Source organism: Passer domesticus, chromosome 31, assembly GCF_036417665.1.
Source record: "Passer domesticus isolate bPasDom1 chromosome 31, bPasDom1.hap1, whole genome shotgun sequence".
Taxonomy (NCBI): Eukaryota; Metazoa; Chordata; class Aves; order Passeriformes; family Passeridae; genus Passer; species Passer domesticus.
This window is the reverse complement of record NC_087504.1, coordinates 1,562,375-1,585,654: the sequence shown is the minus strand read 5'-3', so window position 1 is coordinate 1,585,654 and position 23,280 is coordinate 1,562,375. Positions and strand designations below refer to the sequence as shown.

Below are 23,280 nucleotides of genomic sequence, written 5' to 3'. Positions count from 1 at the left end.
GGCTGGGCTGGGCAGCAGAGCCCTGGGGCTTCCTGAGGAATTGGGCTCACAAAGCACCCAGAGCTCCTGCTCCCAAGCCCCTGACCCCTAGGCCAGGCCCCTGCCTGGAGGGGGTCACACCTGAGTGTGTTGGAGGTTCTTTACCATCCTTGTGCTCAGTAATTTATCCGTGGTTGTTTATCCGTCCTTGTTCTTGGCTGTTTGTCCATCCTCACCCTCGAAGAGCAGCTGGAATCCGGGCTCAGTTTCTCTCCCTCCCTTGGGACCTGCCCAGGTCTCTCGGCCCCGGCCCAGCCCCAGGAGAATGAAGCCCTTGAGGAGCCGCAGGTTAAGTGGCCCTTAATTGATTCGGAATAATCCTGACAGGTCCTGCGGAATCGCCCCTTTCCAACTGAATGGCTCGGGCTGGGTCCGTGTGGATGCCAGCGCTGCTTTGCTTGGCTGGATTCCTGCCCGTCCAGCTCGTGCTTTCCTTTTAACCCTTCCTTTCCCGGCCTCTCCGCAGAATCCAGGAACGGGGATAGTTTTTCCACCCCGTTTCCCTGCAAGGATTCCTCACCTTCTCTGCGCTGGGCCGGGGGAGCCTGGAGTTTGTCACGTTTTGGTTTTTTTCCCCCAGGAGAGTGCTCAGAACAGCTGATTTATTGTTTGCAGCTCTGTTATCGACCTGGCAAACTCAGGAGTGACTGGAAGGGGCTGGGGAGGGACGGGAGGGGGGAGGGAGGATCTCATCTCCAAATTGTCTCATTTAGGGGGAACAGAGAGCGCTGCTGCTCTGCTGAGAGCTCCCATTCCGCTCCAGCCCTTCTCTGGGCTCCAGGTGGAGCCTGGGCTGTGTTTCCACGGTTCCTTCCTCTGTCCTGGGCCCGTGGGAACCCCTTCACCCTTCAAAAGGGGCTATTTCCCCCCATGTCCTGCTGCCTGTGGCACAAGAACAGATGTCCCCATCTCCCTGGGCCCTGAGGTTGTATTTTCCCCCCAGGCTCTGTCAGAGCAGTGAGAACCCTGATTCCCTCCGTGTCCCTTCCCCTGGGATGGGAGATCCCCATTTCCCCCCTGCCCATGGGCTTGGATCAATAACATTGATCAGTAATCTGCTGTGGGGGTGGGGCTTCTCCAGACCCTCCCTGTGCCCCCCTGGGGCTGCACCGGCCCCGAGGGGACAAGGGTGGGAGCCAGGAGCCATCCAGTGTGGGGTTCCTCCTCCTGCCCTCTCTCCGAGCCCAGCTCAGGCCGTTCCCTCTTGTCCCACTGGAGCCTCCAGCCCCCACAGCACCCCCAGGACATTTGGGAGCTGCTCCCACGGCTGGCTCTGAGGCAGCAGCAAAGGCTCCTCAGAGCCTCCCTCCCTCTGCAAATCCCAGTCCCGAGGTTCAGCAGCTCTGGGGCAGCTCCTTCCCAGCCCTGGAGTGGGACCCTATCCCTGCATCCTCCCTAACCCTGGGTCATCCCTTTCCTTCAACCCCCACATCCTCCCTGTCCATGCACCCTCCCCATTCCCGACCCCAACCCTTCACCCTCCTGGGTGCCGTGTCTGCCCATCCTCCCAGGCTCTGCATTCCTGCATCTTCCCCATTCCTGCATCCTCCCCATCCCATTCCTGCATCCTCCCTAACCCTGCATCCCATCCCACCCCACCCCATCCCATCCCATCCCATCCCATCCCATCCCATCCCATCCCATCCCATCCCATCCCATCCCATCCCATCCCATCCCATCCCTGCATCCTCCCCATCACCCCAGCCCTGTATCCTCTCCATCCCTAAGCCCATCCCCTCATCCTGACCCTCTCTCCATCCTTCCTATTCTGACCCTTTTTCCATCTCCCCCCCATCCCGACCCTCTTTTCATCCTGACCCTCTCTCCATTCCCCCCATCCTGACTTCCTCTCCATTGCCCCATCCTGACTGTCTCCCCATCCCAATCCTCTCCCCATCCAGACGCTCTCCCCATCCCTCTCTCCATCACCCCCATCCTGACCCTTCCTCCATCTCCACACCACCCCGACCCTCTCTCTATCCCAAAAATCTCTCTATCCCAGCCCTTTCTCTATCTCCCCTCCATCCCAAACCTCTCCCCATGCCACCCATCCTGACCCCCTCTCCATCCTGACCCTCTCTCCATCCCCCCATCCCAACCCCCTCTCCATTGCCCTATCCTGATCCTCTCCCCATCCCTCTCATCTCGACTCTCTCTCCATCTCCCCCCCACCCCGACCCTCTCTCTATCCCGACCCTCTCTCCATCCCAGCCCTCTCTCTATCTCCCCTCAATCCTGATCCTCTCCCCATCCCGGCCCTGTCTCCATCCCCGACCCTCTCCCATCCCACCCATCCCGACCTCCTCTCCATCCTGCCCCTCTCTCCATTGCCCCATCCTGACTCTCTCCCCATCCTGATCCTCTCCCCATCCAGACCTTCTCCCCTTCCCTCTCATCTCGATCCTCTCTCCATCACCCCCATCCCGACCCTCTCTCTATCCCGACCCTCTCTCCATCCCAGCCCTCTCTCTATCTCCCCCCCATCCCGATCCTCTCCCCATCCCTACCCTCTCTCCATCTCCCCCATCCCAACCCTCTCTCCATCCTCCCCATCCCGACCCTCTCTCTATCCCGATCCTCTCCTCATCCCAGCCCTCTCCCCATCCCGGCCGGCTCTCTATCTCCTCTCCATCCCGATTCTCTCTCCATCCCGATTCTCTCCCCATCCCGATTCTCTCCCCATCCCAGCCCTCTCTCTATCTCCTCTCCATCCCGATTCTCTCCCTATCCCGATTCTCTCCCCACCCCGGCCCTCTCTCCATCCCAGCCCTCTCTCTATCTCCTCTCCATCCCGATTCTCTCCCTATCCCGCTTCTTTCCCCATCCCAGCCCTCTCTCCATCCCAGCCCTCTCTCTATCTCCTCTCCATCCCGATTCTCTCCCTATCCCGATTCTTTCCCCATCCCAGCCCTCTCTCCATCCCAGCCCTCTCTCTATCTCCTCTCCATCCCGATTCTCTCCCCATCCCAGCCCTCTCTCTATCTCCTCTCCATCCCGATTCTCTCCCTACCCCAATTCTTTCCCCATCCCAGCCCTCTCTCTATCCCAGCCCTCTCTCTATCTCCTTTCCATCCCGATTCTCTCCCCCCCCGACCCTCTCCCCACCGCATCCCTCGCCGCTCTGCCGGCTCCCCTGTGCCGCGGGCGGGCAGTGGTACAGCCCTGCCTGCAGCGCCCGCAGCTCGGGGACGCTGCTGGAAGCCGAAGGCAGCGGCTGCGGGGGCTGCGGGAGCCGCATCCAGCCCCACACCGGCCGGGAGAAGGGCTGGAAGGGACCCCGCGCCCAGCTCGGTCCCGATCCAGGGCCAGGCAGCAGCCATGACCCAGGGGAAGGTGAGGGAGGCCGGAGCGGGCACCGTGAGCCCGTCCCTGTTGCATAACGGCGCCTTCGGAGGGGAAGGGCGGCGGAGGGAAGGGATTTAGGAACAGCACGATGGGTGCAAGGGGAGCTGGGTGCCGTGCACGGAGCCTGCCGTGGGGGCGGAGGGGCTGGGGGCTGGAAGGGGCTGGGGGGCTGGTTTGGGGGTTGGGGGCAGGTTTAGGGATGATTTTGGGATTGGGGGCTGGTTTGGGGTTGTTTTGGGATCGGGCTGGTTTGGGGGCGATGGATGCGCAGCTCAAACCCTGTTGGACCGGACCTGTGGCCTTGTTACCCCCCTGAGCCCCCCCACATCCCGGGTGTCGGGGGGCTCTGTGAGCTGGTTGTGCTGTCCCACCCTGTCCCCACCTGGCAGCACCTCCTGCCCGGCCCGGGGGCTCTGGATTTTGGGGATTTGGGGGATTTTGGGGTTCTCCAATGCTCTCAGACCGAGGAGGGGGGGTTGTGGATCCTCTGCCAGCTCATGCACCATCGCCATGGCAACGCTCTGGATGCAGCTCCATCCCTCTGGATCTCCTTGGATATCCGGGGGGTGGGGAGGGGGCTTGCAGGATCTCGGCCCCCTAAACCCAAGGGACAGGGAGGGACAGCGAAGGACAGACCCTGGGGGCTGGCAGGGGAGCTGGCACAGCTGGATCTGCCCGTGGGACTCATCCCAGCCCGGCCCCTGCTGTGTTTTCAGGGCCCTGGCGCCTTCAGCTGGAGCCCTGCTCACTCTGCTCCGTTAATGCCCCCTGGTTTTGGGGCTCGTTGTCACTGCAGCCCCCCGAGCTGTCGGGACGCCGCTCCCGGGGCCGAGCTGGCTCCTCCGCGGGCAGCGGAGTTTATCCTGGCACTTATCTACCCCGGCAGGTTAAAGGGATCATGTTCCCAAGGAGAGCGCTCAGGTGGCCCCGGGCTGGCTCCCTGCTGCAGTCCCACGTCCTTGGAACGCGGGGAAGCAGCAGAGCTGAGCCTCCTCACGGGCACCGAGGAGAAAATTCTGGAGGGCCAAACCAGAGCGTTGCTGGGAGCAACTGACCCAAAATGGGCTGAATGGGAATGAAGAGTTCAGGATTTCCTGCCCAGGAACTGAAAGCTCTTTTTTAAAGGAGCAATGTAGGAAGTTTGACGAGAAGCAGAGAATTCCTTGGATGTTTTTGGTGTCACGTTGAGCCCGAGGCACCGCGGGGGCTCCGGGTCTCCCCTCAGACCTCCCTGCCTGGAACTTCTCATCCCAATGAGCACCTCCGGGGCTTTCCCATCTCCCCCGAGTTATGAGCACCCTTCCCAGGGTGCAGGGATGGGCCCGTGCCCAGCCCCCAGGAATGGCTGGGGGGCTCCCAGTTCAGTTCCTGTATCTCCCAGTTCCTGACCCCTTTTCCAGAACCTGTCCGTGCCAGCTTCTCGCCCAGGGCGATTTCTGGGATGTTTTCACTCAGCTCTCTCTCTCTTTGCCCCTTTCTGTGCAGCTCTCTGTGAACAACAAACCCCCCAGCTCTGAGGGGCAGGGGGACAAGAAGGACAATGCCACCGCCCCCCCGGCTCCCCCATCCTACGAGGAGGCGACAGCGGGAGAAGGGATGAAATCCGGGGCTTTTCCTGCCCCTCCCGCGGCCCCGCTCCACCCCAGCTGGGCTTACGTGGATCCCAGTAAGTCCTTCCATGTCTGGGCTGGGTGAGCCCTGGGAGAGGGGGCAGAGACCCCCCGGGATGGAGAGGAGAGGGGGAACCGGGATAAGAGGGGGATCAGGGATGAGAGGGGGATCAGGGATGAGACGGGGAGCAGGGATGAGAGGAGGAGCAGGGATGTGGTGCCCAGTTTGGCCCAGGGTAGAGCTGTGAGCCTCTGTCTGCATGGGAGAGTCTCCATCAATGTGTAAAAGTCTCCATCTGCACATAAAATCTCCATCTGCAGATAAAAAGTCTGTATCTGTGAATAAAAGCCATTCCAGCCATCCCAGAGACCTCACTCCCTTCCAGACGAGGGGATAAACTCCTTCCCTGTCCTGTGGTGGGAGAAAACCCCATTCCCAGCTCTGGGGGCTGGAGGAAAAGTTCTGGAGCAGCTGCAGGGATCCCCCCACCCCCTCCTGCAGCTCCTGCTCAGCCCCAGCTCCCAGAGCAGCTGAGGTGGCACAATTGGTGTCACAAGTGGTGTCACAGCTCTGAGTGTGGCTGCTGGCAGAGCCAGGGAGGCTGGGACACGGCTGGAGCCAAAGGCTGGATTGTTCCAGCATCCTTGTGGCCATTCCTGGGCAAACCAGCAGTTTGTCCAACACAGGAGCTCCCTGGAGCTTCTGCTGGGCCGTAGCAAAGGACAAAGCCCTGGCTGTGCCCAGGGAATGGCTGCAGGCTTGCAGGTGGGGCTGGTGCTGGGGAAGTGACTGGGGGTGGCTAAGTGCTCACTCAGCACAGTTCCAGCCAGAGAAAACGCCGGGATTATGGGATTTAGGGACTCCTGAGCTCTTGCCCTGCTCCATCCTTTGCTGCAGCTGCGGGGGTGGGATGCTTGGGGAAGGGGAAGGAGTGAAAACCTCCCCTGCTGTGTCTGTGCTGGAGTATTCTGATGGTTTCTCAGCCTGTCCCCTAAGGAACAGGATAAATCCCCCCAGGTGCCTCTGGGGATCATCTGGATTTTTCTGCTGTCACAATGAATTTGGGGGGGTGAGGCCTAAATGGGGTGGGATGGGGTATTTGGGGTTTAAGGGGTATTTTGGGGCTCCAGGTGGGAAACCCATTCTATGGGATGTCTCACACCTGAGTGGGAGCACCTGGAGAGAAGGGATGTGGATTTGGGGTTGTTTCTGTGACCATGAACTCAGGACACACCGTCCTGCTGTGGCCTTGGGTGGGGGGACAGATGTGGGGACAACAGGAGGGAGGAGAATTAAACCCTCTGGATGCTGGAGCCACCACCAGGGAGGGAGGGAGGAGGCTAAAACCCTTCAGTTCCTCAGGGCAATGAGGTGCCAGCTGGGTGTGTAGAGGACAATTTGGTGTTTAGGGGCCAGTTGGGTGTTTAGGGGCCAAACCAGTTGGGTTTTTAGGGGCCAGTTTTGTGTTTAGGAGCCAATTTGTTGATTAGGAGCTAATTTGGAGTTTAGGGGCCAATTTGGTGTTTAGGGACCAATTTGGTGTTTAGGGGCCAGTTTGGTGTTTAGGGGCCAGTTTGGTGTTTGGGGCTGGGATTGCTTTGGTGCAGGAGGCCTGGAAGTGTCCCAGGGATTCTCCCTGCCCCAGGCACTCTGGAACCGATGAGGGATCCAGGAGAACACGCAGAACCTTCAGCTCCAGTGGGGCAGGAAGGAAGGGCCAAGGGATTTATTTGCAACAGAACAGCACCAGGGACTTATTTCCTGCTGGGGGCACCTAAGTGAGGCTCCTGCATTTTGAATGAGCAACTTTAACCAGGAAAACAGGAGAAAATCAGGATCAGGACCTTGAGTTTGACTCTCCTGCTGCCTGCTCTGAGATTGAGAGGGTCTTTGCTTCATCTTCCTAAAGGATTTGGGTATCCCTGAGCTCAGAAGCTTTAGGAGCTTTTTAGGAGGAGGGGAGGCGTCTGTGGACCAGGCAGGGACAGGAATGTAAAGAAGGAAAAACACACAAAAATCTTCTGTGGAAACCCAGCAGGGGGGACTTCAGTGACACAGGAGGGGACATCAGCAAGGGAAGCACAGAGGGCACAGAATCATGGAGTCATGGAAGGGTTTGGGTGGGACCTCACAGCCCATCCAGTGCCACCCCTGCCATGGCAGGGACACCTCCCACTGCCCCAGGCTGCTCCAAGCCCCATCCAGCCTGGCCTGGGCACTGCCAGGCACGGGGTAAGGAAAAGCAGCAACAGGAGCTTCTGTTCCTGTTTTGGCAAAGCAGAGATGACTTGTGCAGGGATTTCAGGATTTGGGGGAAGGTTTTTCTCACTGGTAGCACTAGAGCTGTTTTTTCCTTGTTCAGGCTCGGTGCTGAACTGTTTCCTGAGTCCCTGCATGGAAATGGAGTTGAGGGATGGAGCTCAGGGAGCTGCCAGGAGCTGCTCTCGGAGCAGGGACGTTGTTGACAAAGCCATGATGCAAACACAGCTCAGGAGAGCAGCGAGGGAGTCCTCCTGCTCCGCAGGGAATGCTGAGTCACAGCTGCTCTGGGGATGTTCAACATCCAATGAAAGGACTGCAAGGGATGATCCCAGCCCTCCCATTGCTGCGGAGGGTTTGGTGTTTCCTCAGACAAGGACTCAGCCTGGTGTTGGGATGGTTTATGGGAACATTCCCCCTCTGTTCCCAGAGATGGTCCTGAGGAGCAGCAGGAGTGGGAAGGGGGCAGAGGAAATATTGTATTTGCTGGGAAATGTCCCAACGAGGGCAGGAATGATGCATCTGACTCCATGTTCTCAGAAGCCTAATTTATTATTATATTATATTATATTATATTATATTATATTATATTATATTATATTATATTATATTATATTATACAGAAAATATACTAAATGCTAAAAAATATAATAATGAAAACTTGTGACTCCTTCCAGAGCCCCAACACAGCTTGGCACTGATTGGCCAAAGAGTCAAAACAACTCACACCAGAATCCAATGAAACAACCACCTGTGGGTAAATAACCTCCAAACACATTCCAAAGGAGCAAAACACAGGAGAAACAAATGAGATAAGAATTGTTTTCCTTCTCTCTGAGGCTTCTCAGCTTCCCAGGAGAAAAATCCTGGGCAAAGGGATTTTTTCGGAGGCGTGAATGCCACAAGGAACCTGTGGGAATTTGGGGCACCTGGGCCGTGGTAGCTCCCTGGGGTCAGACTCCACAGCTGGGGGGGATTTGGGGTGGGAGCTGGAGCTGCTCCTTTGGCCTCCCTGCAGGCAGCAGCCCGAGCTACGGCAGCGGGGGGTACCCGGGGGACACGGAGCTGCTCACGACCTTCAGCTGGGACGACCGCAACGTGCGCAGGGTGTTCATCAGGAAGGTGAGGGAGGGACACGTCCTTGTCCTCTGGGCTGGCAGAGCTGGGCCCCCAGCCCCTGGAGGGCCTGGCTCTGCTGGATTCTGGGATCCATGGATCACCTCTCCCTGCAGGTTTACGCCATCCTCATGGTCCAGCTCCTGGTCACCGTTGTCATCGTGGCTTTCTTCACCTTCTGGTGGGTGCTGGGTGTGTCCTGAGCCTGGGAGTGGGTCCTGGGCAGCTTCCTGAGGGTTGTGTCACACCTGGATTCTTTCTGAGTATTCCAATAGAAAAGCAAAGCTGAGGGAGCACTCAGAGCTCCCTCAGTCCTTTTGCTTCCATTCCCACCACGCTTGGGGTTGGATCTCCCATCCTGGGTGAGCCCCAGAGCTGCTGCCCTTGGCAGTGACTGCTGGGTTTTCCCTGTGGGAGTCACCAGATCCCAGCTCCAGGGGCTGCCTTCCCTCCCCTGCTCACCCCCCTCTCCAGCTCGGATGACTGAGCGCTCTGGGTGTGTGTGGCTCATGTTGCCTCTAGAATAAATAATGGATCACTGCCAGCCTGAGGATTTGGGCTCCCTAATCCCCTGTGGGAGCCATTCCCAGCCAGCTCCGGTGTGGAACTGGGGGAGCAGTGCTGCCCTTCCCACCTGGCAGCTGGAGTTCCTCTCCACAGGCTCAGGGTTCACCCAGGGCTGGGTTTTAATCCCCGTGCTAGGGCTGTTCCTGGGTTCATTGAGCAGGGAGCTGTGAGGGACCGGCTTCTTCCTGCTCAGGATCTTTCCTTCTGTCTTGCAGTGAACCAGTCAAGGGCTACATCCAGACCCACTCTGCCTGGTACTGGGCTTCCTAGTGAGTATCCCTGGCTTTTCCTGTGGCCTTGTGTGCTCCAGACAGCCTGGCTGGGGCTGTGGGGCTCTGGGGATGTGGGAAGGGTCTCCAACACTCCACAAACACTTCCTTGTCCTGCATGTGAAGCATCACTCCAAAGAGTCCAGGGGCAACTGGGAAGGGCATGGAAGCATGGAATGGGTTGGGTTGGGAGGGACCTTAAAGCTCGTCATGGTAGGGACACCTCCCACCATCCCAGGCTGCTCCAAGCTCCAGTGCCCAGCCTCAGACACTGCCAGGGACCCCGGGGCAGCCCCAGCTGCTCTGGGCACCAATCCATGGATGAGCCTGAGGCCAGCAGATGGGAAATCTCACCTGAATCAGCAAGAGACACCAGAGAGAACTCCAAACGCTTCCCCAAAAATGGCTCTAGAAGCCAGGGTCAAAACAAATACCTGAGTATTTCCTGCAGAAAGCCAGAGAAAATTGGGGAGTTTCCAGGGAAACAGGAACTCCTAATGAGACCTGGAAGGATGTCCAGGGTACCTTAGAGGGTTGATTTTGGGAAGGTCCCCTGGGTAGCTCCAAAGGCCTCCTTGCAGAGCATTCAGGAAGACACTGCAGAGCCCCATATCTGACACCTGGAAGGACGTTCAGGGCAGCATGGAGGCTGAATTTTGGGATTTTCCCCTTGGAAGCCAGGTGGTTGCCGTGGTTTTCATTACATAATATCCAGGGGCTATGGGGGAGGATTTGGAGGTGTTGGGATGTTCCTGGCCATGTCTGAGTGGAGCTGTCACTCCTGGGGCTCCATCCCAGAGCCCCAGAGTTGGGATGCCATTCCTTGGTTCCCCCAGCCAGCCCAGAATGGAGCTCCCAGGTGCTGGTATCTCCTGGCTCCGTGGTTTCTGGGCTGCTGGCAGGGTCAGTGCTGCTCACTGAGTGTGAGGTGAACTCAGCTTTAATCAGTTCACACCCAAATCAGGAGATGAGACACCGGCTTATGTAACCTGGGAGAACCCTCCAAACAGCAGCAATGGGAGCTCCGGGCCACCAGGAGGGAAGCAGAGGTGCTTCAGAGGGCAGCTGGGCTTGGAGAGGCAGTGTCACCTCCCAGGGGACAGCGAGAGGAGGCTCAGCCCTGCTCAGGTCCCCACCTTGGCCTCTGGGGTCACTCTTCCAGTTCCTTGCCCAGATGGAGTTTATTCCCTCCCTTTCCCAGTGGGAACACCCTTGGGGCAGCTGGGGGGGTTCTGTCCTGGAGGAATTTCCCCTGGTCATTGTCCCCCTGTGCCCAGGTGAGACCCCACCTGCAGAGCTGCCCCAGCCCCGGGTCCGGCACAGGGAGGATGAGGAGCTGCTGGAGAGAGCCCAGAGGAGGCCACGGAGCTGCTCAGGGCTGGAGCCCCTCTGGAGCCAGGCTGGCAGAGCTGGGGGTGCTCACCCCACTGCAGGGAGAGCTCAGAGCCCCTGCAGGGCCTGAGGGGCTCCAGGAGAGCTGGAGAGGGGCTGGGGACAGGGATGGAGGGACAGCGCACAGGGAATGGCTCCCAATGCAGAGGGCAGGGCTGGGTGGGAGATTGGGCAGGAATTCCTCCCTGGGATGGATTTCCCAGAGCTGTCCCTGGATCCCTGGCAGTGCCCAGGCCAGGCTGGACAGGGCTTGGAGCAGCCTGGGGCAGTGGGAGGTGTCCCTGCCCACAGCTGGGGGTGGGATGGGGTGGATTTTAAGGTCCCTTCCCACCCAGGCCATTCCATGACTTTTTTTTTTTTTTTTGTCTGTTTTTTCACTGCTCAGTGAGCCGAACCCTTCCCTTCATTCCAATGTCTCCAAATATTTTTCCTTCTCTTTGCCTGGGTCTCCTTCCCAACTAGAGACCTCTGTAAAATAAACCTGGGAGCCCCAGGATGTTTTCTCAGTGCTGGGATGGCACCTCAGTGGGAATAAATCCAGGGCAGACAGGGGCTGGACAGCCCCGCTGGCTCTGTGCTCCTGACAGTCTCTTCCCAGCTGCTCAGCCATGTCCAGGCTGGCTTTCCTGGTTTCCCAGTGGGAGAGCTGGGCCCGGGTTTATCTCTGTGCCCTGGGTCTCGTGGCCCTGGGCTCTGCCCTCACCTCCCTGCCCTGGCCGAGGGTCAGTGGCTATCAGGAGCCATCAGCACGCCCGGAACTGCTGCCCCGGGGAGAGCAGGGGAGCAGCTTCCAGAGCCTGGAAAAACACCCAGCTGCGGGCAGGGGAGCCTCCTTCAGCTCTGGGGCTGCTGTGCTTCGAGAGGGTCAGATGCTGGCAGGTAAAAACTGCCAGGACCTGGGCAGGGCTGGGCAGCCACGGCACCTTGGGCTCTGCTGAGCCGGGAGGATCCTCCTGCCCTGGGCTTGTCCTGGAGCCCTTTCCTGAATGGATCCTCCTGCCCTGGGCTTGTCCCTGAGCCCTTTCCTGAATGGATCCTCTTGCCCTGGATTTGTCTCTTAGCCCTTTTCTGAATGGATCCTCCTGTCCTGAGCCCTTTTCTGAATGGATCCTCCTGCCCTGAGCCCTTTCCTGGATGGATCCTCCTGCCCTGAGCCCTTTTCTGAATGGATCCTCCTGCCCTGAGCCCTTTTCTGAATGGATCCTCCTGCCCTGGATTTGTCCTTGGGCCCTTTTCTGAATGGATCCTCCTGCCCTGAGCCCTTCCCCGAGAAGCTCCTCCTGCCCTGAGCCCTTCCCTTAGCCCTTCCCTGCCCTGGGCTCTTCCTCAAGCACTCCAGCAGTGGAATCCTGGAATGAGTTGGGTTGGAGGGACCTTCAAGTCATCCAGTGCCACCCCTGCCATGGGCAGGGACACCTTCCACTGTCCCAGGTTTCTCCAATCCCTGTCCAGCCTGGCCTGGGAACTGCCAGGAATGGAAAGTCCAAAAATTCCCATTTCTGGGGGGATGTACCATGGGAGCAGCTCCTCCTCCAGCACAGCCCTTCCAGCCTGGTCACTTTTCCAGCCCTTGGTTAAGAACCTCCAGCCTTGACACCCCCAAGCCAGAAAGGGTTTGGAAACAAGGGCAAAGCCTGGCACCTCCTGTGAGAAACTCACAGAACCATGGAATCCTGGGATCATGAAGGTGGGAAAAGCCCCCGGAGACCGAGTTCAACCACCAGCCCTCCCCTCACTGCTGACCATGTCCCCAGTGCCACTTCCACTGGCTTTTGGACACTCCCAAGGATGGGATTCCACCACTGCCTGGGCAGCCCCTTCCAATGCCTGAGCCCCCTTTCCATGAGGGAACGTTTCCTAAGAGCCAGCACAAACTCAGTTCTGCCCTGTTTGTCATTTACACATTTGGGTGCTCCATGGGGTCTGAACCTGACCTTGGCTCTGCTCCAAACCCAGCTCTCACCTTCTCCAGGGACGTTTTGTCCCTCCTGGGGACAGGAACGTGCAGAGGAGGCCCCTGAGGGCAGGAAGGAGCTGAGGGTGGGAACCACCCTTCTCCACGCCTGCTGGTGTTTGCATTTCCAACATCCCCATCCCAGGGAATTCCCCCCTGAACCACCCTCCCAGGCTGCTTTTCCAGAGAATTGCATCCCAGGGAATTTCCCCCTGTGCCACCCTCCCAGGCTGCTTTTCCAGGGAATTCCATCCCAGGGAATTCCCCCCTGCACCACCATCCCAGGCTGCTTTTCCAGGGAATTTCATCCCAGGGAATTGCCCCCTGCACCACCATCCCAGGCTGCTTTTCCAGGGAATTCCATCCCAGGAAATTCTCCCCTGTGCCACCCTACCAGCCTGCTTTTCCAGGGAATTCCATCCCAGGGAATTCCCCCCTGCACCACCATCCCGGGCTGCTTTTCCAGGGATTTCCACCACCCTCCCAGTTGCTTTTCCCCCCTGAGCTCTCCCTCTCTCCTTGCAGCGCCGTTTTCTTCGTCACCTACCTGATCCTCGCCTGCTGCTCTGGGCCCAGGTAAGGGGATGCCTTTGGGGTCTGGGACAGCCTGGGATGGGCAGCAGGAATGTTTCCCTCAGGTTTCCAGCCCTGTTATGGGGCAGGGATGCAGCTGCTGTGTTTCCATGGGATCATGGAATGGTTTGGGTTGGAAAGGACCTCGAAGCCCATCTGGTGTCCCATCAAGCCTGGCCTTGGGCACTGCCAGGGATCCAGGGGCAGCCCCAGCTGCTCTGGGGAACCTGTTCCAGATGCTGGAAACAGCTGTTCCAGGCCTTGGGTTGCTGCAGCTCAGGAGTCCAGTTGCAGCTGTGACTTCCCAGCAGGAACTGCCCCTGTTGCAGCTCTGGGTTCTGGGAATGAAACATTCCAGAGGATCTCTTGCCAGCTCCCAGAGGAGCAGGAATATCCTGGGGACCTTTGTCCTGCTGGCCCCGGAGGACCCCAAATGCCCTGGGGCTCCCAGCAGGGTGATTGTGCCCTGCACAGGGTGCTAATTACCAGCATGGACATTAATTACCCAGCAGGGTCATTGATGGCCATTAATTACCCTCACACTCACTAATTGCCCTCAGGGTCAGGGATTCCCTGGCACAGCCCCGGCTGACTGACCCCTGTTTCCTTTGCAGGAGATACTTCCCATGGAATCTGATCCTGCTCAGCATCTTTGTGAGTAGCACATCTGGCCAACATCTGCCCTGGGGTCAGAGTGGCTTCAAGGACAAGGCTGGCATTCCTGGGGGAAAGTGGGAATTTAATCCTCTAATTGTCCTGAGGAGCTGTGGTTGCACTGGGATGGGAGAAGCTGGAAAAAAAAGGGAGCCTCTGTTTGTTAAAAAATTGCAAAAAATAATCTGTGGAGTCTGGTGGGAACTGGGATGGGAACCAGGATGGGAACAGGGGTGGGATCAGGGGTGGGAACAAGGGTGGGAACCAGGGTTCCCCCCAGGTGTGCTGGGGTGGGAACTGGAATGTGGGATGGGAGCTGGAATGTGGGATGGGAGCTGGAATGTGGGATGGGAGCTGGAATTGGGATGGGAATAGGGATGTGGGCTGGGAGCTGGGATGGGAACAGGGATGTGGGATGGGAGCAGGGTTGGGAGCTGTGATGGCATCTGGAATTGGGATGGCAGCTGGGATGGGAGCTGGAACTGGGATGGGAGCTGGAATTGGGATGGCAGCTGGGATGGGAGCTAGGACTGGGATGGGAGCTGGAATTGGGGTGGGAGCTGGGACTGGGATGGGAGCTGGGATGGGAGCTGGAATTGGGAGCTGGAGCTGGGATGGGAGCTGGAGCTGGGATGGGAGCTGGAACTGGGATGGGAGCTGGGATGGGAGCTGGGACTGGGGTGGGAGCTGGAATTGGGATGGGAGCTGGAGCTGGGATGGGAGCTGGAACTGGGATGGGAGCTGGGATGGGAGCTGGAATTGGGATGGGAGCTGGAACTGGGATGGGAGCTGGAGCTGGGATGGGAGCTGGAACTGGGATGGGAGCTGGGATGGGAGCTGGAATTGGGGTGGGAGCTGGGACTGGGATGGGAGCTGGGATGGGAGCTGGAATTGGGGTGGGAGCTGGAACTGGGATGGGAGCTGGCTCCGGGATGGGAGCTGGCTCCTGTGCGGGAGGGATGCAGGAGCAGGGGATGCTCCTGTGCCATTTGCCCTCCCCCTGCCCTCTCCAGTGCCCGTCAATCACTGGAGGGTTCCAAACGCTGCCAAGTTCCTTCTCCTGAGAGTCTGAGAGGCTTCCCTGCCCTTTTCTCTGGGATGGGATTTCCTGTGGTGTCTGCTCTGGGCATGAGGGCACTAACCAGGCTGTGTTTTCCCCCAGACCCTGTCCATGGCCTATCTCACTGCCATGCTCTCCAGGTGGGTTGGGCACTGCCCTGTGTCCTGTCTCTTCCTGAAAACATTCCCTATTCCTGAGCTGCCTGGGCTGCCTGGGGCTCCCAGCAGCCACACAGAGCTGGAGCTTCTCTGTGAAAACTTCCCAAGGAAGGTTTCCGAGGCCTGTCCCTGTCCCAAGGGTGGCAGCACTGGGGGATTCCCACATCCCAAATCCTGCAGGAGAGCCCTGGAGGGCCAGGATGGGCAGGAGGTGACCACTCAGTGACCACTCAGTGACCCCACTTTTCTCACTGGGCAGGTCCCAGGCAGGTGGGGCTGCAGTGAACCAAGGAATTTTTTCCAGCAGTTTCTGGAATTTGTATCCCAGCCTGTTCCCTTCCGCTCGTTTGCACCAGGAAATCTGCTCCTAGCTCACGTGGGAGACTGGAGAGAGGGACACGATCCAGGGTGGCTGATGGATGGATTGGGACAAAGAAATCCGCAGCCTCAGCAGCTCCAGGGGGAAAACTCCAGAGGCTCCACACCAATGCCCCCAGGGAGAGCAGGACTGGCTTTCCCAAGGGCTGAGCCTGGCACTGCAGCCAAAATCCTGATCCAGGCTGGAAACCATTCCAGAGTCTGCAGCCCCTGTGCCTGCTCCAATCCCTCCTTCCTGCCCTTTTCCAAAAACCAGACTGGGCAGGAGCTGCTCCTTTGGTTTCCCCTCATGCTGCAGTGCCTTTTGTCATCCTGGTTTTGTTGCCTCCTAGTCAGGATCTCCCCCACTCCCTGTCTGTGGACAGTGGCATTGGTGGACTTGGAGCTGCTCCGAAGCTCTGGGAGGCCCAGATGGAGCCTCCTGCCTTCCCTCTGTGCTTCAAAACTGCAGGAAAACCCATCCAGCCTTTTTCTGCCCTCCCTTTTCCAACATTAGTGTGGAATATTGACAATTCCAGCCCTGTTTGTGCCCGTAGGATTCCTTGCCCAGCTCCTGCCTGTCTGAACCCCCCTTCCCATCCCTGTGGGAAGGATCCCAACGTGCTTTTCCTGCTCATTCTGCAGTTACTACAACACCAAGTCGGTGCTGCTGTGCCTGGGGATCACAGCCCTGGTCTGTCTGTCTGTCACCATCTTCAGCTTCCAGAGCAAGGTGGGACTGTGGGCACCTCCCTCGGGAAGGGGCACTCCTGGGCACGATGGGGGCAGCTGGGGGTGTCTGGGGGGCTCTGGAAACAGGAGCAGCCCGAGGGATGCCACGAGGAGGTTGGAGTGGATCAGGACATGTGCTAGGGAGGGATGTGGCTGGGATGTAAGTGGGGGTAGGAGATGCTGATTTATGGGAATAAAATAAGATTTTTTTTGTGGATTGGGGTGAGGGCTAGAAGATGGTGATATATGAGAATAAAATGGGATTTTTTGTGGATTGGGGTGGGGTCTAGAAGATGCTGATTCATGGGAATAAAAGATTTTTTTGTATTGGGTTGGGGGCTAGAAGATGCAGATTCATGGGAATAAAATAAGATTTTTTTGTGGATTGGGGTGGGGGCTAGAAGATGCTGATTTATGGGAATAAAATGGGATTTTTGTGGATTGGGGTGGGGGCTGGAAGATGCTGATTCATGGGAACAAAATGGGATTTTTGTGGATTGGGGTGGGGGCTGGAAGATGGTGATATATGGGAACAAAATGGGATTTTTTTTTGTGGATTGGGGTGGGGGCTGGAAGATGCTGATTCATGGGAATAAAATGGGATTTTTTGTGGATGGGGGCTAGAAAATGCTGATTTATGGGAATAAAATGAGATTTTTTTTGTGGATTGGGGTGTGCCATAGATGTACATGGGACTGGAAGTTGCTGAGGTGTGGGAATAATCTGGGATTTTTGGAGGATTGGGATGTGTCAGGGATGTCAGAGGGGCTGGAAGAGGCTGCATGGTGGCAGACTGGGAGTTTCAGAGGGCTGTGGGATGCAGGAGGACGTTGTGTGGGATGGATTTGGGATTCTCGAGCCCTTCCCGTGGCACTAAGGGGGATTTGGGAGGCGTTGGCTCTGTGCCAGGGGGTGGCTGCTGGGAGGGAGAGGCAGAACCAGCTCCGGGTGAGTCCCAGTGGGGCTCGGCAGCTGCAGCTCCCCCAGAGCAGCCCTGGACAGAAACCCTTCCCTCCTGTCTGCAGTTTGACTTCACCTCGTACCAGGGCGTGCTCTTCGTGCTGCTCATGGTGCTGTTCCTGGGGGGGCTGGTCCTGGCTGTCATCCTGCCCTACCAATATGTGAGTGATAACTGGGCCAAACTGGGCCAAACTGGGCGTGCTGGCAGGGGGGGCCCAGCTCCCTGAAAATGGGTGGGAACCCCCAAGGAGGGATGGCAGGGCAGGGTAATTCCCTGGGATGGACCATGGGATACGGCTCAGGGATGGAACTGCCCAGGGCTGAGGACGCTTCCTGCTGTTCCTGGTGGTGGAATCATGGAATGATTTTGGTCAGGAGGGACCTCAAAGCCCATCCCATCCCACCCCTGCCATGGCAGGGACACCTCCCACTGCCCCAGGCTGCTCCAGCCCGGCCTGGGCACTGCCAGGAATCCAGGGGCAGCTCTGGGAAATCCATCCCAGGGCCTGCCCACCCTCCCAGGGATGAATTCCTTCCCAATCTCCCACCCAGCCCTGCCCTCTGCACCGGGAGCCATTCCCTGTGCCCTGTCCCTCCATCCCTGTCCCCAGCCCCTCTCCAGCTCTCCTGGAGCCCCTCAGGCCCTGCAGGGGCTCTGAGCTCTCCCTGCAGTGGGGTGAGCACCCCCAGCTCTGCCAGCCTGGCTCCAGAGGGGCTCCAGCCCTGAGCAGCTCCGTGGCCCCCTTTGGACTCATTCCAACACATCCATGCTCTTCCTGTGCTGGGACCCCCTGGATGCCAATGGGGTCCCACCTGGGCACAGCTGCCTCTGCTCAGGCCTCAGTTTCCCCTCAGTAAAACGGAGGAAATGATCTCATTAAACTCTGTCCCAAGTCCAGGGCAGGGCTTGGACTCAGGACTAACACCCAGCACCTGCAGAGTTCAAATCTTGAGGACTCCATTGCCCAGCAATGACCCTGAGGTCTGAGTGACCCTCAGGAGCCAAGTGCAAGGGGACAGTGACCCCCTGTGTGCCCCCCAGGGGACAGTGACACCCCTGTGTCCTCAGGGGACAGTGACACCCCCTGTGTGTCCCCAGGGCCTGCCAACCCCTCACACACCTCCAGCCTCCTCCTTTGGCCTCTGCAGCCACTCCTGGCCCCAGCTGTGCCCGGGGAACTCCTGGAGCAGCTTCCAGCCAGCCTGGAGCAGGGCTGGGTGGCATCCCAGGGTGTCTCATCCTGGCAGGTGTCACCCCCAGAGGGTCTGGCAGCCCCTGGGACATGGGCATGGATGAGGGAAGGGTGTGGGGGGGTGCCAGGCAGGTGCCATAAATCACCTGAGAGCGTCCTGGGATCCCAAATCCCTCCCCATCCCAGCCAGCTCCTCTGCCCTGAGTCATTCCCTCCCTGGGCCGCAGCAGGGGCTGAGCTTTGCTCCCAGTCCTGGTGAAACTCCCCTGAGATTCCCACAGATGAATTTATTTAAATTGTGCTTTAATTAGAATCATGATGTGTCCTAAGAGGGAAGGGACACCTCAGGGTCAGCCAACCTGCAACCTGCAACCTGCAACCTCCAACTCCTGGCCCTGCCCAGGACATCCCAACAATCCCACCTTGTGCCTGGGCATTGTCCAAGTGCTCCTGGAGCTCTGGCAGCCCTGGGGAGCTGCTCCAGTGCAGGAAGAACCTTTTCCCAATATCCAACCCTAACCTCCCCTGACACAGATCCAGCTGTTCCCTCAGGCCAGTGAAAGCTGGCTGCAGCTCTTGGAATATTTGGTGTTTCTTCCAGTGGGATCAGCTGTGTTTGGGTAATAAATCCATTCTGGGGGTGCTCCAGTGTTCCATCACGAGAGTGCTGGGACTGGGCCATGTGGCTTCCCCACCCCTGGCAGTGCCCAAGGCCAGGCTGGACAGGGCTTGGAGCAGCCTGGGACAGTGGGAAGTGTCCCTGTAATGGCAAGGGTAGGACTGGATGGGTTTAAAGTCCCGTGTCACCCAAACCATTCCAGGATCCCATGATTTCCCCAGGACAGGTACTGGGGCCAAGTGCAATAAGGAGCAGCTGATGGAGAAGTTCAGGAGCTGAATGGACACAAAGGGCCCGGGGAGGGAGGAGCCGAGGCCCCGTGTCCTGCTCTGTGCCACAGGAACATTCCCAAAGAGCTGCACAAGCTGGGAATGGTGCAAATCCAGCCTGGGCTTTTGGAGCATTTCCCAACTTTCCCCCTTCACGTGGGAGCCAAGTACCTCGGGAGGGAAGGCCTGCACAGCCCATTCCGTGCAGCTCTGATGGCTGTGTCCCTGTGTCCGTGTGTCCCTGTCTGTGTGTCCATGTGTCTGTGTGTCTTTGTGTGTCTGTGTGTCCCTGTCCGTGTGTCCATGTGTCTGTGTGTCTCTGTGTCCATGTCCGTGTGTCCCTGTCCATGTGTTCATGTGTCTGTCTCTGTCCATGTGTCCGTGTCCATGTGTCCATGTCTGTGTGTCCCTGTCCGTGTGTCCGTGTGTCCCTGTGTCCCTGTGTGTGTTTATGGATGTGTCCATGTTCATGTCTGTGTTTCCATGTCCATGTGTCCATGTCTGTGTGTCTGTGTCCACGTGTCCATGTCTGTGTGTCCATGTCCATGTTCCCTATCCGTGTCTATGTGTCCATGTCTGTGTCCATGTCCGTGTATTCACGGCTGTGTCCATATCCCTGTCCATGTGTCCCTGTCCCTGTGTTCTTGTCCCTGTCTCTGTGTCCCTGTGTCTGTATCCATGTGTCCCTGTGTCCCTGTGTCCATGTGTCCCTGTGTCCATGTGTCCCTGTGTCTGTGTGTCCATGTGTCCCTGTCCGTGTCCCTCTGTCCCTGTCCCTGTGTCCTTCAGGTCCCGTGGCTCCACGCGATCTACGCTCTGCTCGGGGCTGGGATCTTCACCATGGTGAGTGGCTGCTCCTGGCACCCGGCAGGGAAAACAGCAGGGAGAGGACCTGGAGCATTGCAGGAGCCGGGCAGGGGCTGGAGCAGCCGGGGCAGGGGCTGGAGCATGGCAGGGAGCCGGGCAGGGGCTGGAGCAGCCGGGGCAGGGGCTGGAGCATGGCAGGGAGCCGGGCAGGGGCTGGAGCCTCGCAGGGAGCCGGGGCAGGGGCTGGAGCCTCGCAGGGAGCCGGGCAGGGATTGGAGCATGGCAGGGAGCCGGGCAGGGGCTGGAGCATGGCAGGGAGCCGGGCAGGGGCTGGAGCATTGCAGGAGCCGGGCAGGGATTGGAGCATGGCAGGGAGCCGGGCAGGGGCTGGAGCATGGCAGGGAGCCGGGCAGGGGCTGGAGCAGCCGGGCAGGGGCTGGAGCCTCGCAGGGAGCCGGGCAGGGGTTGCAGAGCTCGGGGCAGCCCCGGAGCAGCGATCCCGGCGGGAGCTGCCGCAGACGTGCCGGTGCCCGCGCAGGGCATGGAGTGAGTGCCAAGCTGTGTGGGGTGAGCAATCCTGGCTGGATTGCTCCGCAGGGATCGTGGGGACAGGCCAGAGGTGCCTCTGGAGTGGGGCAGGCAGAGCTGAGCTCGGCACAGCCCCGGGAGCGCTGGGATCCAGGGATGAGGCGGCACGGTCGAGTCGGGGCTGGTTGGGGGAGAGCGAGCCAAGGCTTGGGATGAGCTTGGCTCACAGAGGTGCAGAAAAACAGGGAAGGCTGAGATTGGGGATTAAGAGGCATTAGGACAGGCGGGAAAAGCCCCGGAGCTGGGCAGCTCCTGCAGGGAAAGGCTTGGCTTGCTCCCGGGGTCCGATCCCGGCGCGTCCCGGCCGTGCTGCACCGGGACCCGGCCGGGGCAGGTGCCAGGGGACGTGCCCGCTGCCCCCGGGGCCGGGGCTCAGCCCGGGGCTGCCCTGGGCTCCGAGGCGGTGCCCATTGGGCATGTTGGGAATCGGAGCAGTTGAGCAATTGCCTTTATAACCCATAAAAGTCACTCCAAGGGAGCGCAGGGAGCTCGGCGCTGATTCATGGCTCAAGATCCCTCTGTAAAATACAAGGAGGCTTCAACATCTGATAATTACCCCATAAACATCAGTCAGAGCCTCGGCCTGGCCCTGCCAGGGTGGCTGGGCTGGGATTTGTTCTGGGGGGGGATAAAACAGCATCTCTGGAGGGTGGTGCAGCCCTGGAGAGCTCTGGACCCGTGAGGGACAGCAGGATGGCAGAAGGAGGAAAGGGAGGGAGGGAGGAGAGAATGGTGGATTTCGGTCACACCTGGATTTCTGGTGGTGCTGCTCTGTATCCTGCTGGGGCCAGGTCACCCTGTGGCCACCTCGTTCCCTGGCAGGCGTTTCCCACCCGAGGAAAGTGTGGGAATAACAAGTTATGGGCTCTGGGGGAGAAGGAGGAGGGAGGGTGGCTCCAGAGCTGGCCTTGGGATGGAGGAAGCCTGAGGGAAGAGGGCCTGGAGTGGGAGCTGCACTCGGGGTTTGATTGTCAGGAGGGAAATGAGGGAAGGAGAAAGTTACAGCTCATTCAGTGCCTTGTTCTGAGCTCTTAAATTGTGGCTACAGCACATAAAAAGGGGCTGCACCCTGATCCAGGGACTTCTCCTGTCATTAGAGCCCTTCTTGCCTCCCTGGGCCAAACCTCCCTGTCACTGTCCCGGGGTTTCCTCCTTTCCCTTCCAGTTCCTGGCCCTGGACACGCAGATGCTGATGGGGAACCGCCGGTACTCACTGAGCCCCGAGGAATACATCTTTGGAGCCCTCAACATCTACCTGGACATCATCTATATCTTCTCCTTCTTCCTGCAGTTCTTTGGCTCCAGCCAGGAGTGAGGGCAGCGGGGCAGGATGCTCCCTGTGCTGGCAAACGTGAGGGGTTCAATTGAAAAGCAGAGGTGAAAGGGTTCAAACCCTCCAGCCTGACCCAATCCCTCCCTTTCTGGTCCATCCAACGCACTGAGGAGCCCCAGACCCCTCCTGCAGCTTTGTACATTTGCTGCCAGGCCTTTGTGACCCAGAGAGCAAAGCAGGGCTTCAGTGTCGTGTCCCTTCTGCTCCCCCCAGTCCCGCCCAGCCCAAACCAGTCCAGAGGCTGGGGCAGGAGACTGGGACCTTCCTGGCCTCCGGGGCTGCTGGAGGTGCCCTCTGAGTGCTGCCCATCATGGGGTGAAAGTGCTGTGACAAAACAACAGTGAGGGCAGCAGAGCAGGGATTTTGGTTAGGGAAAAGGGAAAAACCTTGGGGAATCCTTGCATTGCCCTGTTTCCCACAATCCATTGGAGCTTGGTGGCCTCTGTGCTATTCCTGGTGACTCCTGCTGTTGGAAACGTGGAGTGTGGGATCACGTAGCTGGATTTCAGTGCTCCAGGCACAGGGAACCTGTTTGTTCAGGACGTGCAGCTCTCTGAGGTCATCCCTGGTGCCACTGCAGGAAAAATTCCCCTGGATCCTTTGCATCCAGCTGAGTGTCCTTCCCTTCCCTTCCCTTCCCTTCCCTTCCCTTCCCTTCCCTTCCCTTCCCTTCCCTTCCCTTCCCTTCCCTTCCCTTCCCTTCCCTTCCCTTCCCTTCCCTTCCCTTCCCTTCCCTTCCCTTCCCTTCCCTTCCCTTCCCTTCCCTTCCCTTCCCTTCCCTTCCCTTCCCTTCCCTTCCCTTCCCTTCCCGGATCCATGGGTCCCACCCAGGGGAGTGTGCTGGCTCTCTCTGGAGTGTGGCTCCTCATGGAGGGGTTTGGGATCCCAGGGAAGGAATATTGCCAAGAAATGGCAGAGAAGAGATGGAGGAGGATGGGTTTCCATGCTGGGAAATGCCATTCCATGTGGGAAATGGGCTGGGATCCTGTGACCCACCCTGAGGCTCTGCCACCCCCACAGAACTCTCTTGCTTGCTCCAAATGAGCGTTCCTAAGGGGTTCTTTCCAGGGGCTGAGGCCATTGGAGCAGCGATGTTCCCTCTCCCTGGCTGTTTTCCATTTCTCCTCTCCCAAACGGGAATGTCAGCGCGGGCTCTGGATGTGCTCGGGTAACTTTCCACCGCGGCCCCGCTCACATTCCCTGTTTGGGGCTCAGCTGGCTGATCTGGGGCTGTAAAGCTCCCCGGGGAGATAAGGGGCCTTTTGCTCTCATTCCAAGAGTGATCCTTCCTGCAGATAGGACCTGGTATCTCCCATCTCGCTGGGAATGCCGGCGAGTGCGTCAGGGAGCTGCCTCCAGCAATTCCTGCTGCAGAGAGGCTCTGCCAGAACGTGGAACGTTCCTGCTCCTTCTGCCCTGGGTTTT

The 23,280-nt window shown here is 58.7% G+C and overlaps 1 protein-coding gene across 1 annotated transcript; it reads left to right on the top strand.

The window, feature by feature from the left end:
* The first annotated feature begins 3,128 nt into the window (after nt 1-3,128).
* Nucleotides 3,129-23,280, top strand: FAIM2 (Fas apoptotic inhibitory molecule 2). The gene is made up of 12 exons (XM_064401041.1): nt 3,129-3,372; nt 4,870-5,050; nt 8,273-8,376; nt 8,487-8,551; nt 9,153-9,206; nt 13,078-13,128; nt 13,740-13,779; nt 14,942-14,979; nt 16,000-16,087; nt 17,112-17,207; nt 19,917-19,970; nt 21,688-23,280. Exons 1-12 carry the CDS (start codon nt 3,358-3,360, stop codon nt 21,835-21,837), a joined length of 936 nt encoding a protein of 311 aa, XP_064257111.1. The 5' UTR covers nt 3,129-3,357; the 3' UTR covers nt 21,838-23,280.

Coding starts and splice junctions, on each gene's coding strand:
- FAIM2 (XM_064401041.1), top strand. Junction 8,377..8,486: donor GCAGGGTGTTCATCAGGAAG/GTGAGGGAGGGA, acceptor CTCTCCCTGCAG/GTTTACGCCATCCTCATGGT. Junction 13,780..14,941: donor TGATCCTGCTCAGCATCTTT/GTGAGTAGCACA, acceptor GTTTTCCCCCAG/ACCCTGTCCATGGCCTATCT.